The sequence below is a fragment of the Channa argus genome, chromosome 2 (assembly GCF_033026475.1).
Source record: "Channa argus isolate prfri chromosome 2, Channa argus male v1.0, whole genome shotgun sequence".
Lineage (NCBI taxonomy): Eukaryota > Metazoa > Chordata > Actinopteri > Anabantiformes > Channidae > Channa > Channa argus.
The window spans coordinates 10470913-10485244 of NC_090198.1; the positions used below are offsets into that span (position 1 = coordinate 10470913).

General features: G+C 37.8%; 1 protein-coding gene across 3 annotated transcripts; it reads left to right on the forward strand.

Moving 5' to 3' along the window:
- The first annotated feature begins 1286 nt into the window (after positions 1-1286).
- Positions 1287-14010, forward strand: LOC137113629 (ubiquitin-conjugating enzyme E2 Q2-like). Of its 3 annotated transcripts, none has more exons than XM_067495286.1 (14): positions 1287-1729; positions 1836-2019; positions 2439-2543; positions 3779-3901; positions 4223-4276; positions 5186-5326; positions 5770-5854; positions 6408-6468; positions 6555-6645; positions 8101-8159; positions 8277-8325; positions 8437-8532; positions 10320-10386; positions 10783-14010. In XM_067495286.1, exons 2-14 carry the CDS (start codon positions 1861-1863, stop codon positions 10812-10814), a joined length of 1122 nt encoding a protein of 373 aa, XP_067351387.1. In that variant the 5' UTR covers positions 1287-1729; positions 1836-1860; the 3' UTR covers positions 10815-14010. The 3 variants fall into 3 exon arrangements, 2 of the variants coding, with proteins under 2 accessions (XP_067351387.1, XP_067351385.1); XR_010912767.1 differs by having other exon boundaries at positions 1288-2019; positions 10783-12583; positions 12817-14010; XM_067495284.1 differs by having other exon boundaries at positions 1288-2019.
- Positions 14011-14332: the final 322 nt, after the last annotated feature.

Sequence of the window (14332 nt, forward strand, 5' to 3'; positions counted from 1 at the left end):
CTAAGGAGCGTCTTTACCTGGTTGGAAGTGCTGCAAAACTGTGGAATGACATCCAGTTTAAAAACACATGCCAAATCTACATGCAGAGCATGTTTCACTGTGGCAACCCCTGAAGGGACAAGCTAAAAGCTGTTGATTTAATAGAGTTTGCATCCCTGTATTTAGACCTTTTTTTGCATAATATATAATGTACATTTAGCTAGTACAACTGAGCCTTTATTGGAATTTAATTAAAGTTAATTTGTAGCAATTTATTGATAAATATTCTCAGTTTTTAGGTTGAAACTGTCATAAAGGTGATAAATGAGTTTATAATTGAGGTCAAAGTGGGTGATGGAGTGATCCTAGAGTGCATAATAAGAAGAGGTGGTTCTATGTTTTGGCCACTGAAAACATTAGAACCACCAGAGCTACAGTATTAGATTGCATTAAATTGCGCACGTGGTCATAATATTGCACCTGATCAGTGTATATGTAGAGAGTTAGATAAAGAGAGAAAGACATTTTAGTGACCATTAGTTATGACCATGGAAGAATATTTGTACCAACTGAATTTGCATTATTTTGATGTTAGGGTTAGATTAAGGTTTGCATCCACTTACACTGGCATGACATATGAGACATATGAATCTTTGGAATTTTTTAAAATATATATATAAAATATAAAAATTATATATTTATATCTATATCTATCTATCTATATCTATATATATCTCTCTCTATATATATATATATATAGATATATATACAAAGTTGGCATCATGATACTGATTAAATGAATCAAAATTAATTTTGTGGACTAAACAAAAAGAGCTGACTAAAAGGATGCTTGTATTTTGACGCAAAAATAATAGCTCATTTTAAATTCATAATGTGGTTTCTTCAAAGAGAAACAAAATTGTAAGTTAAAAGTGTCTGATTATGTTGTTGATAAGATATTATTGAACTTTAAGGTGTTGTAAAAGCCTACAAACAACCCACAGCCAGAGTTTTTGATACTGCATCATAATACATAATGGAAACATAATGTAAATAATTGCATACATCTTGGAGATACCGGGACACAATGAGTAAGTAGAAAGGGCCAATTTATTGAAGTTGTGTGAACTCGTTTTACTCAAGTAGCCTAATATCTGTAGTGGGGAGATTGTTTGTTTCCCTATTAAAGTCACCTCGAAACTACTGCCCCAGCCTAAATGTTTCACTAAACGACCCACTGTTGTAAACTTTCCTTTATTTTCTGAGCCTCAAATAAATTGATGACGCGCTGAATGCTGGGAGTCTGCGGGAACGGGCAGATTGCAGAACGCCATCTTTAAACCCCACAAGAGGCCAGCTACAGTTTTACACCGGGATGAAAAACACTGTACCTACAGCAGGATATAACTAAGTTCAGACCGCGGAGATCGGATGATTCTTTCCCCGTTAAGTAAATAACAACAAACCCTCCGATGGGACTGCGAGAAGAGGACCACGGGACACATCAAGACCTTAAAAATGTAGTTATCATAGGCAGACAACAACAATAGACGGGAAGACAACAACAACGGACTAGCTCGCTAACTCTCGTTAGCATCTTGCCAAGCACTGCGCTGTTTTCAATTGCTAACGCTAACCGAGTGCTAGCTTAAGGTAGCTACTTCATTAGCAAATCTATCCAGTCTCGGAGAAATTTGAGTGGACGCCACTTATAGCTGGCGCTGTGATTCCAGCTACATCTAGAGGGGCAGTACGTCATATCGTTGGCACTTTTCAAAGAAGTGTTTTTTTTATTAAAATTTGCGTTGGGGCTTAAGCTAGCTAAACGCTAAGTCCCGACTTCTTCCCCTCCCCAGCGGCCCGGCCGGAGATGCGTGGAAGATGTCGGTGTCGGGGCTAAAGGCCGAACTGAAGTTTTTGGAGTCCATTTTTGATCCAAACCACGAACGCTTCAGGATAATTGACTGGAAGCCCGACGAGTTGAGCTGTCAGTTTAATGTAACCGGAGAAAAGCTTCTAATTATACACTGTAATATAACGGTAAGTGCCCGTGAACACAAGGACAGGGATTTATATAGCCACTTCCCTTGTTGCTCATTAGCGAGCTAAAGTTAGCTGGTTAACTTGGTAGCTAGCGTTATGCAGCAGGCTACCTTCTCAACAGCCCAATCTCATGCTGTGCGATACAGGCTTTGCGTACGATCATTTACCAGTGCCAAGGGGAACTGCGCAGTTTTGTTAGTAAGCCTGTCAGGCTAAAAGTCCAATATTAAACCCTACTGGCAATCAATCCTAGCTTAACCTAGATTAATGTTAGCCATCGCAGCACTGTGAATACTGGTGTCACCCACCCACAATGTAGCTATGCTAAATACTGTGTTCAACTCTGCAATGCTTGCATATGTAGGTCAAATGTGTTGAGGAACTGTCCCATTTTTGTTGTGTTTTACTGTCTTTAGGAATCCTATCCTTCTACGCCCCCAATATGGTTTGTGGACTCTGATGACCCGAGTTTAGCGCAAGTTTTGGAGAAGCTGGAAGATGTGAGAAAAGGCAGCACCCTGGTAGTTATCCTAACTTGCTTGTTCCTCAATGTGGTGATGACCACAACGTAATGTTTTCTGTACACTTTGTGTGAATCTGCTGAAATTTTACCATTCACAATAAAGGTTAATTATAAAACCCTTTTCCTCAGAAATACCAGCAGAATATATACATTAGGCTTTGGGGAATGTTTACTAAAACACAAAGGTTAAGAAGTTAGTCGGTAGCCTCAGCTAAAATGCTTTCATTGTATATCTGATGTGACACATATTGGTCCCAGCAGAAGCATGTTTCTCTGCATGGTTTTGACATCATACCATTCTGTGATGAGCATCTAAATGGGACGAATTATTGTTCAGAATATTCTATTGACACTCTTTATTTGTGTTAATTGCTTTGTGTATTATTTGCATTTCTGTAATGGAATCTTAGATTATACAAGTTATTGTCCTCAAGTTTTTTTGCAACATTCTTGCAATTGTTTTTCTGAATTGTACTAGTTAAAGTAACTGATGCGAGTTGAGACTTTGCATTTTTTTATTCTAGATCACTTTACATTGTAAGTAGAATAAACATTTGGCAAGTATTGACAGAAAAAGGGTTTGTTGCAGGGCAAATATTGATATCGCTCTGTGACAGCCAGCTCCTAAAGTAAGTGACATTCTGGGTTTAGTTAGCCTACTTGTGTATGCTGCATGCTCAATATGCGTTTTTCTAGAAGTGCTATCGGTTTTTTTAGACAGACTTTTTTTTGTGTGTGTTCAATGTTTTGTGTTAAATTTTTATCCTCTATTCAGATAACAAATAAAGCATTGTCAATGCTGCGTATCAGGTAAAGGGTAAAAAAAGTTCCTGTCGACAGATAAGATCAGTCTGTTACACAGATGTTTTTTGTGGTAACCTTTATATAAATTGCACCAAATCTGCAGAGCTGACTTTTTGAGTACAATGTCTTCCTGCATGTGTTTACAATACTACTGTAATACATGTATTATCTTAAAATCTTTACTTTGAAGATGTGGCCAGTAGTCCTAACATCATACCCACAGAGGTGGTAGGTTTTCCAATATTTTCTTCACTTTTTGTTACGTTGTGGTATACAATTTCTAGTCTTTCGTTCAGATGTGTCTGTTGTTCAAAATATATTTTTCACTAATGCTCACTCATACGAAAGGTCTGCAATGTCAAATTGCTCTGGAGCTGAGTTTTTAATCCTGTTGTTTAACTCTTTATCCACTTCTTTATCCTTTCCTAGCTTTTGCAGCAGTTGAAGAAACTCATTTGTGACCTGTGTCGGCTGTACAACCTTCCCCAACATCCTGATGTGGAGATGCTGGACCAGCCCCTACCCACAGGCCCTGTCGGACAAGAACGAAAGGCAAGGCTGCCTAGCTTGCCTTATGTCACATTTTTCCCCATGGCATGATACAAATGGCAGACTGGCCAATATTGGATAACCGTTGAAGAATATGTTTTTATATGTATATGTATATACTCTAACCACTTCTGTTTAGTATTGAAATGGCATTCAAACTACACAGAGCCTTGATGATTTATCTGATCTAAATTGTTCATCTACTGCAATATGTTGTTAGTCTTTTCCGGTGGTCATGGGCAGTAAAAGCTGGTGCATAGTGAGTTTCATGCAGTCTAATTAAATTTAGCTTGACTTACTACCTTGTCTGATTTGTGTGTTTAGCATGGGACAGAGGAGGTCACATCTGAAGAAGAGGAGGAGGAAGAGATGGGAGAGGTAACTCCTCTTTTGATAACTAATACAGTACTGTATTTACTTTTTTAGTGTTGTGCTGGGCGCTTAGTGATAACGTGTGTGTATGTATGTAGCATTGTTAGGAAAATTCAGACTGAGATCATGTCCAGAGTGGCATTTCACAGATGTAACACATAGCGGGAGATCATCCGAGTAAGGACCATCCTCGCATGTGAAAATCCGCTCTATTTCAGTGCGCGATAAGTGCATACAGGAGGCACAGCATGGTACCAAACTTGAGCTGTGGGAAAGAGTGTTGTGTTTACAGCATGTCAGAGCTGTGCATCTATTAAAAAAAGGTTCTAGAAGTTAAAACAATGGCAGTTGAGTGATGAGTTGAGAAGCATCATCAACATGCTGACTCGCTTTAAATCCTCCCGATGATTCAGGACACAGCAGTGAGCTAAACCCACAAGGTCATGCCCATAATATGGACATTGCATTGGGGTGCAAGAAGGATAAAGTACAGATAATCTCGGAAGCATCTCACTCACACATTTGAGAAATTTGTTGTGGTGTTTAGGTATTTTAAAGTAGTGACTTAAAGCTGCAATTTGCAACATTTGGGAGTCAAGGTAGCTGTAGCATAAGAAATTATGCAATGATGTTTGTGCTGTTCTGGGAATGTATGTCGGGGGAGATGCATTCAACAACTCCCACATTAAGAAGTAATAGAGCTTATCAACCAAAAAGTATTTGAATAATGTTAGCTTTAATTCTTCATTTGATTTTGATTGAGCATATATTTCTTGTTACACTGATAATTATGCTGGTTTATTACAAACTCTTAACTCACTGGTTTTGAGCCCTCAGATCTTTTTTTATGTCCAATGTATCCCTTGAGAAGCAAAACCTATTTAAATGGCTAAGATATCAAATACAATCCAACAGGACATAGAGGATCTGGACCACTATGAAATGAAAGAGGAGGAACCTGTGGATGGGAAGAAATCTGAGGATGATGGCATTGAGAAGGAAAATCTGGCCATTCTGGAGAAGATCCGAAAGAACCAGAGGCAGGACCACTTGAATGTAAGTCTTTGTTTACTAGAGTACTTACAGTTAAGGAATAGGGTAATAAGACATTTATACACTTAACTGGCAGCAGGGAGGGTAATACATTTCTAGATGAGCTTCTATGCACCATATAACACATTTAAGAAGAAAATAATAAAGTGAAAGGCTCTATGCTTGCTCATCATCCTGTTCAGTGGCTGTATTAGTATCTGAAATGTGTCAAAAACAATTATTTTCTAACTATAGAACCAACAATCCATGTTTTGGCAATGCATTTTACACTTTAAGTTAATATTTAAGTAAAATGTTTTCAGAGGTTATAATTATTGACACCTATTAAGAAAAAAGCTTTGTCTTTAATGTTGCCCCCTTAATAAGTAGAAGTTGTGTTTGTTGTAAACTGCAATGTGCTGTGTTCTTTGTCCATATTGTTAAAGTTGTTACTTTGTATTTTGAAGGGAGCTGTGTCTGGCTCAGTTCAGGCCTCTGATCGCTTGATGAAGGAGCTTAGAGAGATCTACAGATCTCAGAGTTACAAGACAGGTATGCACACTGCCAAATCATTTTGACAAGAACTCAAATAAACACAAAGCCACATGCAAAAATCACCAATTCTGTTCTTTTGATGTGATAGGTTATTGGTGGACATAGCAAACGAGGACCATAGTGCATGCAAGTTAAAAAAACACACAATAGAGAGTGAACTCTTTTGAGCATAATTTAAAAGGTGACATTTTTATGAAGTCAGCTCCACCATTGTGGGTATTTTGGCAGTGCCCTAAGCTACCACATACTTTATTTTTGTGCAAATGACTTACCTGTTTTATAGTAATAAATATATGTACAATGACATGCTTTTAACAGCAGTTTAAAAAAAAAACATTAACCAATTCTTATTTTAAAAATAGACAAAAATATCATTTAAATGTGGTACTAGAAAGAATACATTGTTTTTATGTCCCTGCATTACTTTTTAGTTTTTAGAAGGTTTCTTTTTCTAATGGTTGGATGAACCATTAGTCATTTTCTTGAACTTAGACTGAGAGACATTAGCACTTGTAATTAATCCTCTTTTTTTTTTTTCCCTCCCCCGCAGGCATCTATTCAGTCGAGCTTGTTAATGACAGCCTGTATGAATGGCATGTCAAATTAAGAACGTAAGTGGCTTTAGGATCTCGTGTTCTACATTATTTTCTAAACTCTGCGTAAACACAAAGTGACTGCATAAATTATTGACCAACAGAGTGGATCCAGATAGCCCCTTACACAGTGATTTACAAGTCCTAAAGGAAAAGGAAGGAATGGACTACATTTTACTTAACTTCTCCTATAAAGTAAGTATAATTGACAATGACAATAAATTAAAAGGAAACAGTGTTGGGGGGCTTTTGAAGCTATTTGCTAAATCCCAGGTTAATGAGAGAGATAATAGTATTATTACTTTCTTCAAAGTTTACTTACACTTCCTTGCTAATTGGTAGCATTGCCTTTGAACCGTAAGACTTTGGTCAGACATTTTTGATATCCTTCCACAAGCTTCTCACAATAGTTCGCTGAAATATTTGCCCATTCCTGTTGAAAGAACTGGTGTAACTGAGTCAGGTTTGTTGGCTGCCTTGCTCGCACAAGCCTTTTCAGCTCTGCCCACAAATTTTCTATAAGATTAAGATCAGTGCTTTGTGATGGCCACTCCAAAACATTGACTTTGTTGTCCATAAGCCACTTTGTAACAAACTTCGCAGTATTGCTTACAGATGTTGCTTCAATATTTCTCCATGATGTTCTTTCCCCATGCTGCCATCTATTTAGTTAACTGCACAAGCCCCTTCTGCAGCAAAACAACCCCTCAACATGATGCCGCTGCCCCCATACTTCACAGTTGGGGTGGTGTTCTCAGGATTGCAACAGTCACCCTTTTTTTCTCCAAATGTGGTGATATTATGGCCAAACATTAAAATTTTAGTTTCATCAGACCACAGGACATATCTCAACAATTAAGGTCTTTGTCCCTGTTTGCATTTGCAAACTGTAATCTGGCTTTTTATTGTTGCTTTTGGAGTAATGGCTTCTTCCTCGCCGAGTGTTAATGTTGAACAGATGAGAGTTAATGATGCCCCTTTAATAAGTACCAGTTGTGTTTGTTGTAAACTGAAAGGTGCTGTGTTTTGTCTTTGTCCATTGTTAAAGTTGTTACTATGTATTTTGAAGGGAGCTGTGTTTGGTTCAGTGCAGGACTCTGATCGCTCGATGAGAAGCTTAGAGAGATCTAAATAAGATCTAATAAGAAGTAAATAATTTGAATAGATGAATGTCGCACCTTCTGGAAATTGTACCCAAGGTTGAACCAGACTTGTGGAGGTTCACAATTCTTTGCCTGATATCTTGGCTGATTTGATTTTCTTCATGATGTCGAAAAAGGAAGCGGTGTGTGTGAGGTGTGACCTAAAAATACATCCACGTGTGTGCCTCCAATTAACTCAAATGTTGTCAATTAACCTATCAGAAGCTTCTAAAGCCATGACATCATGATCTGGCTTTTCCAAATTGTTTAAAGACGAAGTGATCTTAGTGTATGTAAACTTCCGACTTTGAAGAAGGTAAGTCTGTCTCTTTCTCTCATTATTCAGGCGTTTAGCAAATAGAAATAATTAAAAGAATGCTAACTGATCAAAAACAGGAAAAGTTTAGTCTGGTTTAATGTCAGACAGTGAGAGGAAAAAAGGTTGTGTCTTTTAAAACAGTGTGTGTAACCATCTGTTTTCAACGGTATATGCTTGTTGTCTCCACAGGATAATTTCCCGTTTGATCCACCCTTTGTCCGGGTTGTTTCCCCTGTGCTTTCTGGAGGGTAAGTTCATTTATGTTGTACACCTATCTGTTTCTTCCGTCCCCATGGTTTATTTTCAACTTGAGGTTAACTCTGCAAATGAATTCAGACTTTTTCTGTTTGTTCTCCTTGTCTCAGTTATGTTCTTGGAGGAGGTGCCCTGTGTATGGAACTTCTCACCAAACAGGTATGTTGAATGTATTTATTTGAACCCATACAGCAATGTGAATTTGTGCTGCATAATACTATATTTATGTCTGGATTACATTTTTACTGACACTTAGTTTCCTGATTGCAGGGTTGGAGCAGTGCCTATTCCATTGAGTCTGTCATCATGCAGATCAATGCCACTTTAGTCAAAGGAAAAGCCAGAGTGCAGTTTGGAGCCAATAAAGTAAGTGAGAAAGCACTAGAGGTTTCTTTTCAAGTCAGGAAATGTCCTGTGATTATGTTGTCATATAATGGATGACATGAATCATAATGACAGTGCTTTGACATGGAAGCCTGGTTTCTTTTAGCTGGGACCTGTTTTGTTGTGTGTCCTGTTTCTGCAGCCAAAGTGGGCTATATGTTTGAGATGCAGTGCATCACTACTAAGATACACAAGATAGAAGCTAATTTTTTTTTTATGCTGCAGTGTTCAGTTACTTTTACTGTACAAACAGCAGCTGTGTTACAGCAATCTTTCTTTTAATAGCCCCTAGGTTTCAGTTTAGGCTAAGTTCTAAGAAAACAAGGATGTTTTGAAGTGGTCCCAGTTTGGTGTGTGATATGTTTTGATGTAGACTTAATATAGTTAATGTTTCTCAGTGTTTTTTCTTTAATCTTTTTAAAAATCTAAAAAGTGCTGAGTGAGTGTGCAACTGGGATAAAATCTAATTGGAAAATTAGATTTTATTTTTTTTTGACATGAAACCTTTGTATCTCTTTATTGTAAGAGCTATTGTAATTGACTCACTAATGTATGCCTCACCTACTAAAAACATTTTTAATTTGGAAAACAAAGGGCAAATATTTCAGTGCTTTAGGTGCCTCATTGTATAATGTTGTATAATGTTGTCTCATTGTTGTCTCAGTCAGTTTGATGAGGTGAACACATTGTAGACCAATTAGCGTTATTACCTGTCTCATCCAGGGTCAGGGACCCAGTGTGAAATCACTTCACTTTGGTACAAAATGTAAACAAAGGCTTCTTTAAAACTACTGAGTTGCAAAAGACTGGCAGCAGCATGTACACTGCACAGGATCTGTTCAGACACAGAGATAGAGTCATTTGCTTTCTGTGACGGCACTTTCATTAAATGATAAGAAATTGATTAGGTATGCAAAAACATGCTTAAGGGTTACAGTAATGCATTTTGAGTCTGAGTTAAACATGACCCATAATCTGGTCCTTGTAGAAAGCCATATTGATGTTTTAGACGGGACAGCTGAAAAACAAATCCAAAGTTGTAAGCTTTAAAAGTTAAGCTTATGATAATCATGTTGGGGTTTTAGCAATACGGAAGCACAAACTTAATCAAGTAAAGACAATGTGAGTCATTACTAGTATAAGGAAGCAGTCCTGAACCTGACTAGATGAGATAGCAGAAGTAATGCTTACACTTCTCGGTTATGCTACAGGTCTGGTTTGCTATTTTATTCTATTAGAAATAGTTTGTTTCATTCTTACAATCTTTGCTGCATTTTCTCTGTAAATTTCCTTGAAACTCTTAGATTGTTCCAGATGGCAAACGTCTTCTGCTGGAGCAGAAGTCAAGAACTAGAGAGACTTGTGCAATGGATGATTTGTGACATGTACCTGATGTTTGTTACTTGATCAGAGTCATTCTTTGTAAAAACAAACCCATATATGGAACCAGAAACAGTATTAAACTCAATACTCAACTGAATACCAATCTTATAGATTTGTAGTCTTGTGGAACTCTGGTGTTTAGCTGTGATATGTGGTAGTATAAGTGCAGTCAGAGCCAGGCATTCCCTGAATGGCAATCAGGCATACATAAAAACAGCATGCTATTGAGTGGTTAAACAAGGGCAGGATGTGTGTTCAGTATTCTGCACCATAAATAAGATTTTGTTCTTGAAATTGAAGATGGTGAGAAAATCTTCTGTTCTGTACGGTCATCAGAAACCCAATGCAAACTTTAAGGTTGACTTCAATTTCATCTTTTAATGCAGAACCAGTACAATCTTGCCAGAGCACAGCAGTCCTACAAATCCCTGGTTCAGATCCATGAAAAGAACGGTGAGTGTTTTTTGTCTCCAGTTTCATGGTGCTGACCTTGTTTACTGAAATCATATGAAATCCCTCCTATACATCAAAACTGAGGGAAATTAGTGCTTGGGCTGTTGTGTATGTACCAGACCGACATTTACATGCATGCTGTCCACATTACTACACTGACTTTTTATATTTTCTATAAAGGCTTCTGGAGATTTGAAGGGAAGTGAATTGCTTTGGATTTTGTTACTGGAAACTCAACTTGGTTTTTGGTCTTTCTGCCAAAAAGGCAAATTTAAAATTTATATTGAGTTCATGCTTTATGAACTCTTAGTGGTAGAGATCTGATGACTTGGATTGGGCTTTTTTGTTTAGTTTTTCTTTAATGTATGATCATTCTGTGTTATTTTTCTGACCTAGGCTGGTACACACCCCCGAAAGAGGACGGCTAAACAGACTATTGCCTTTCCTGCACTGGGACCACATGTCTTAGTTTGTTTTTGTTATTATTGTTGCTGCTTTTTTTTTTTTTTTTTTTTCTTTCTTCTTACGACCATTTTTAAAAATCCTGCAAACCATTTTGCTCTTTACATGAAAGTTCAAACTACAAACCAAATTCCACATTCAGTGACCACCCTGAAACTAGAACATAACACAGACTCAAGTTACACCTGCTCACAGGGGTGTTCTGTCATCAGATATTTATCTCTATACATCCTGGTGGCTTACACAGCCTCTTTTTTTTCAATTGTGACATTCATCCTGCACTCCAGGAAAAATTTGGACTAAAGTGTGCAAACTCACCCTTTGGTTTTGGTGTTAAGCATGTCATGGATACTTGCTGGCGGTGAGTTGAAGTTGAAGGTGCAGCATGGCTTTATCCTCATTGCAGTGGCAGTCTAAAGCTCCAGTCAGCAGACGCTGACGCTCTGGCCACAGACCGGATCTGAGAATGGCACACAACATTCCCTGGCATAATGCAGCGGTGGCTGAGATGGACACTTAAATGCTGGTGGTAGGAAGAACCACCACCTTTTTCTCAACAGACTGCTTCTGTAATGTTGTGCTTATGTATTATCTTATAATGCCAAGATCCTTCCCCTGGAATAACATATTTCTGAGGCTAGCTTGCTTTCAAGCCTCTTATCTTTTAAAGCTTGAAGCCATAATGTGGGAAAGAACATAGTAAGACTCTTGCAGCCAGGTTGGGATATCCTATAATGAAGAACAGCAGCTGTGCTGAGCTCTAAAGTTGGAGACCACTGTCATCATCACAACCAGCAGCTGGACCACTCCCTGCAGGAGAGGCTTGCTGTGCAGCTAGGCTGGCAGCACAACAGACTTGACTAGGCACAGCAGAGGAGCGTTGATAGATTGGATCACACTGTAATGTAGTTGATTTTAACTCCACATGTAAACATGTAAATTTGTATTTCTGCAAAAGGATTTAATTGTTTATAATGTAACCTTGTCTGGGTCTTTGGCTGGGCAGAGACTGTATTACTATATACCCCTGACTGTTAACAGCAGGGGCACTGCAACTTCTCATCACCCATTTAGAGTGAGAAGTTGCTTCATGGATACTCTTGGAGAAGGAAACAAAAGTACACCATGTTCTTATGTAAGCTTAATGACTACTGCATTTTTTTTTTCTTTTTTTCATTTTTATATTGATTTGTAATCCTCATGATACTGGTGAAAATGACCACCATACCCCTTTTTTGATAGCACCTCCTAATGGCTGTAACAATAATGGCGGAGGCACAGCAGAGGTTCGGCTATTCATATCTCCTCACTCAAACCGGATGGACCTCAGTAAGGCTATGCAGTGAAGACAGTTGTGGAGTTTTGTTTTACTGAAAAACAATTAGTCTTAACAGCTTAATGGTGTAGTCACCTGCTTAGTTCTTGTAACTGGTTCACATCCTGACCACTTTGCCAATCCTGCATCCTGCAGTCTAGGGAAAAAAGTGACCTTTACCTTCTGACTTTTCCTTCATCTTGTGGCTGCTTTTTTTTTTTTTTTTAAATAACCCCCATCTTCTTCTTAACCACGGCTAGATTTTCAAATTCACAGCAATAGTCTTCAACCATATACCTTCTTGCTTCACACCTGGGAAGATCAACTGGAGTCTCCTAAGTTTCCATATTATTTGTTGATAAATATTCATTGACATTTGCCGCAGGAAGGACCCAGCTCTTCCCATTTTTCTCCTCTCTGGTTAGTATTCATTACTATTCGCGCTAGGTCTTTGATGTAATGTGAATAATATGCAGAAAACTGTGCGGAGCATTCCAATTAATGCAGTTACACGTTTGTTGTGGGTGTTTTTATTGTGTGGTTACTTGCCTTGTTTTGAGTATATTGTCCTGAAAACCAGCATAGAAAGCTTAGTTACGCTAATTCGTACAGTCATTCCTCATTCTTAATTTTTTTTTTTTTTTTTTTTTTAGAATTTCCTCAATGATACTAACAGTATCAGTTACAGCAACATCATCTTCAGAACAGGTAGAGACGGGTGTTAAACATAACATGTTCATTTCGTACATTTGTTAAGACATGCAGGATGTAACAAGTGCTCCCTCCTTTTTGCTTTCACCTTTCACTAAGCAAAATTTTTTATATGACTTACTGGCATGGTTGTTAGCTGTTGTATTGCCATTGGTAATGTACTAATCACTCCATTCTGGACACATTGTCAAGCCCACCCCTGCATTCTCTGGAGAAGCAAACTCAGGAATACATGCTGCACATTCAACTTTGCAAAGGATTGCTTCAGAATATCGTAATAAAATGCAATGTTGATTGTGTCAATCTTTTCTGGGGCCATTTCAAAATGATGCCCCTGTTTTACCAGTAGACAGTTGCAGTGTACTTCGCTGTCAAATTGCACACACTTAGATTTTCTGAACGCTGTAAACGTAAACATTTTTGGAACGATAAGATATGTGGAGTGAGGATTTGCTCTTACCCTCCTGTATTTCACGAGGGGCTCAGAACGCATTTACCCTGTCTCTTTGGTATTGCTGTATTTTGCATGTCAAGTATATCAATGGGTGTTTTTCCCTAAGCTACTGAAGGAAAAGAGTGGTTGGGGTGGGAGGTAAAAAAATGAGATGTTTCCTTTTTTTTTTCCATAATTGTTTACTTGTGGTTTCCCAAATCAGTGCACAGGGTCTATTTTGACCGTGCGTTGTTTAGTGAACCACATCAGATACTAAACAAGACACATGGACTTAGGAGACACCCTGCCTGCTTGGATTATCTTTAAATACGCAAGGATTCCCAACAAAAGCAGCAGTTCAGATTTGTGTGCCAATAAATTAATTGTGAACCTGTCTTTAACTTGACCTTTGGAAGAGTGGTGTTCTGAAATCAACAATTCTTCTCACACCAACAAATGTCTGAGTAACAAAAAAAAAAAACCTGCTTTGGCAAAGCGACATATTGGTCTGAGGTCTGAACTAGCCTGATTCTGGGTTGTTTACCTTGCTTCATTAACTGCGGTGGCTGGGTTATAAAGTTATGCGCTGTTAGCATGCTTTGGTTTGGTTTCATTTTTTTCTCATTGCAAGGGTGATTTTGACCATGTAAAGTAATTTGTAAACTTGCATCAAGTTTATGAATAAAGAATTTTATGAAAAATATTTTTTGATACGAATTTTTTATATATATATATATATATATATATATATATATATATATATATATATATATATATATATATATATATATATATATATATATATATATATATATATATATATACATACATATACACACACACACACACACACACACACAGATGGAGAAAAACCTGAAAGTATTATCCAACTCATTTCATGTAGGCTATAGAATTATCTGCTGGTAGCTCTTAAGGACTTGCTGAAATAGACCATTTTGAAGAGGGACATTGGGTGGGGGGCGGGGTTGTACTGAAATTCACTGTCATCTCCACAGTCTTGAGGA

Bases quoted from the DNA above. Each gene is read 5' to 3' on its own strand.
- LOC137113629 (XM_067495286.1), top strand. From the start codon at position 1,861: ATGTCGGTGTCGGGGCTAAAGGCCGAACTGAAGTTTTTGGAGTCCATT. The intron at 8,533-10,319 runs GTAAGTGAGAAA...CTTTTAATGCAG, and splicing joins TGCAGTTTGGAGCCAATAAA to AACCAGTACAATCTTGCCAG. The intron at 10,387-10,782 runs GTGAGTGTTTTT...TTTCTGACCTAG, and splicing joins TCAGATCCATGAAAAGAACG to GCTGGTACACACCCCCGAAA.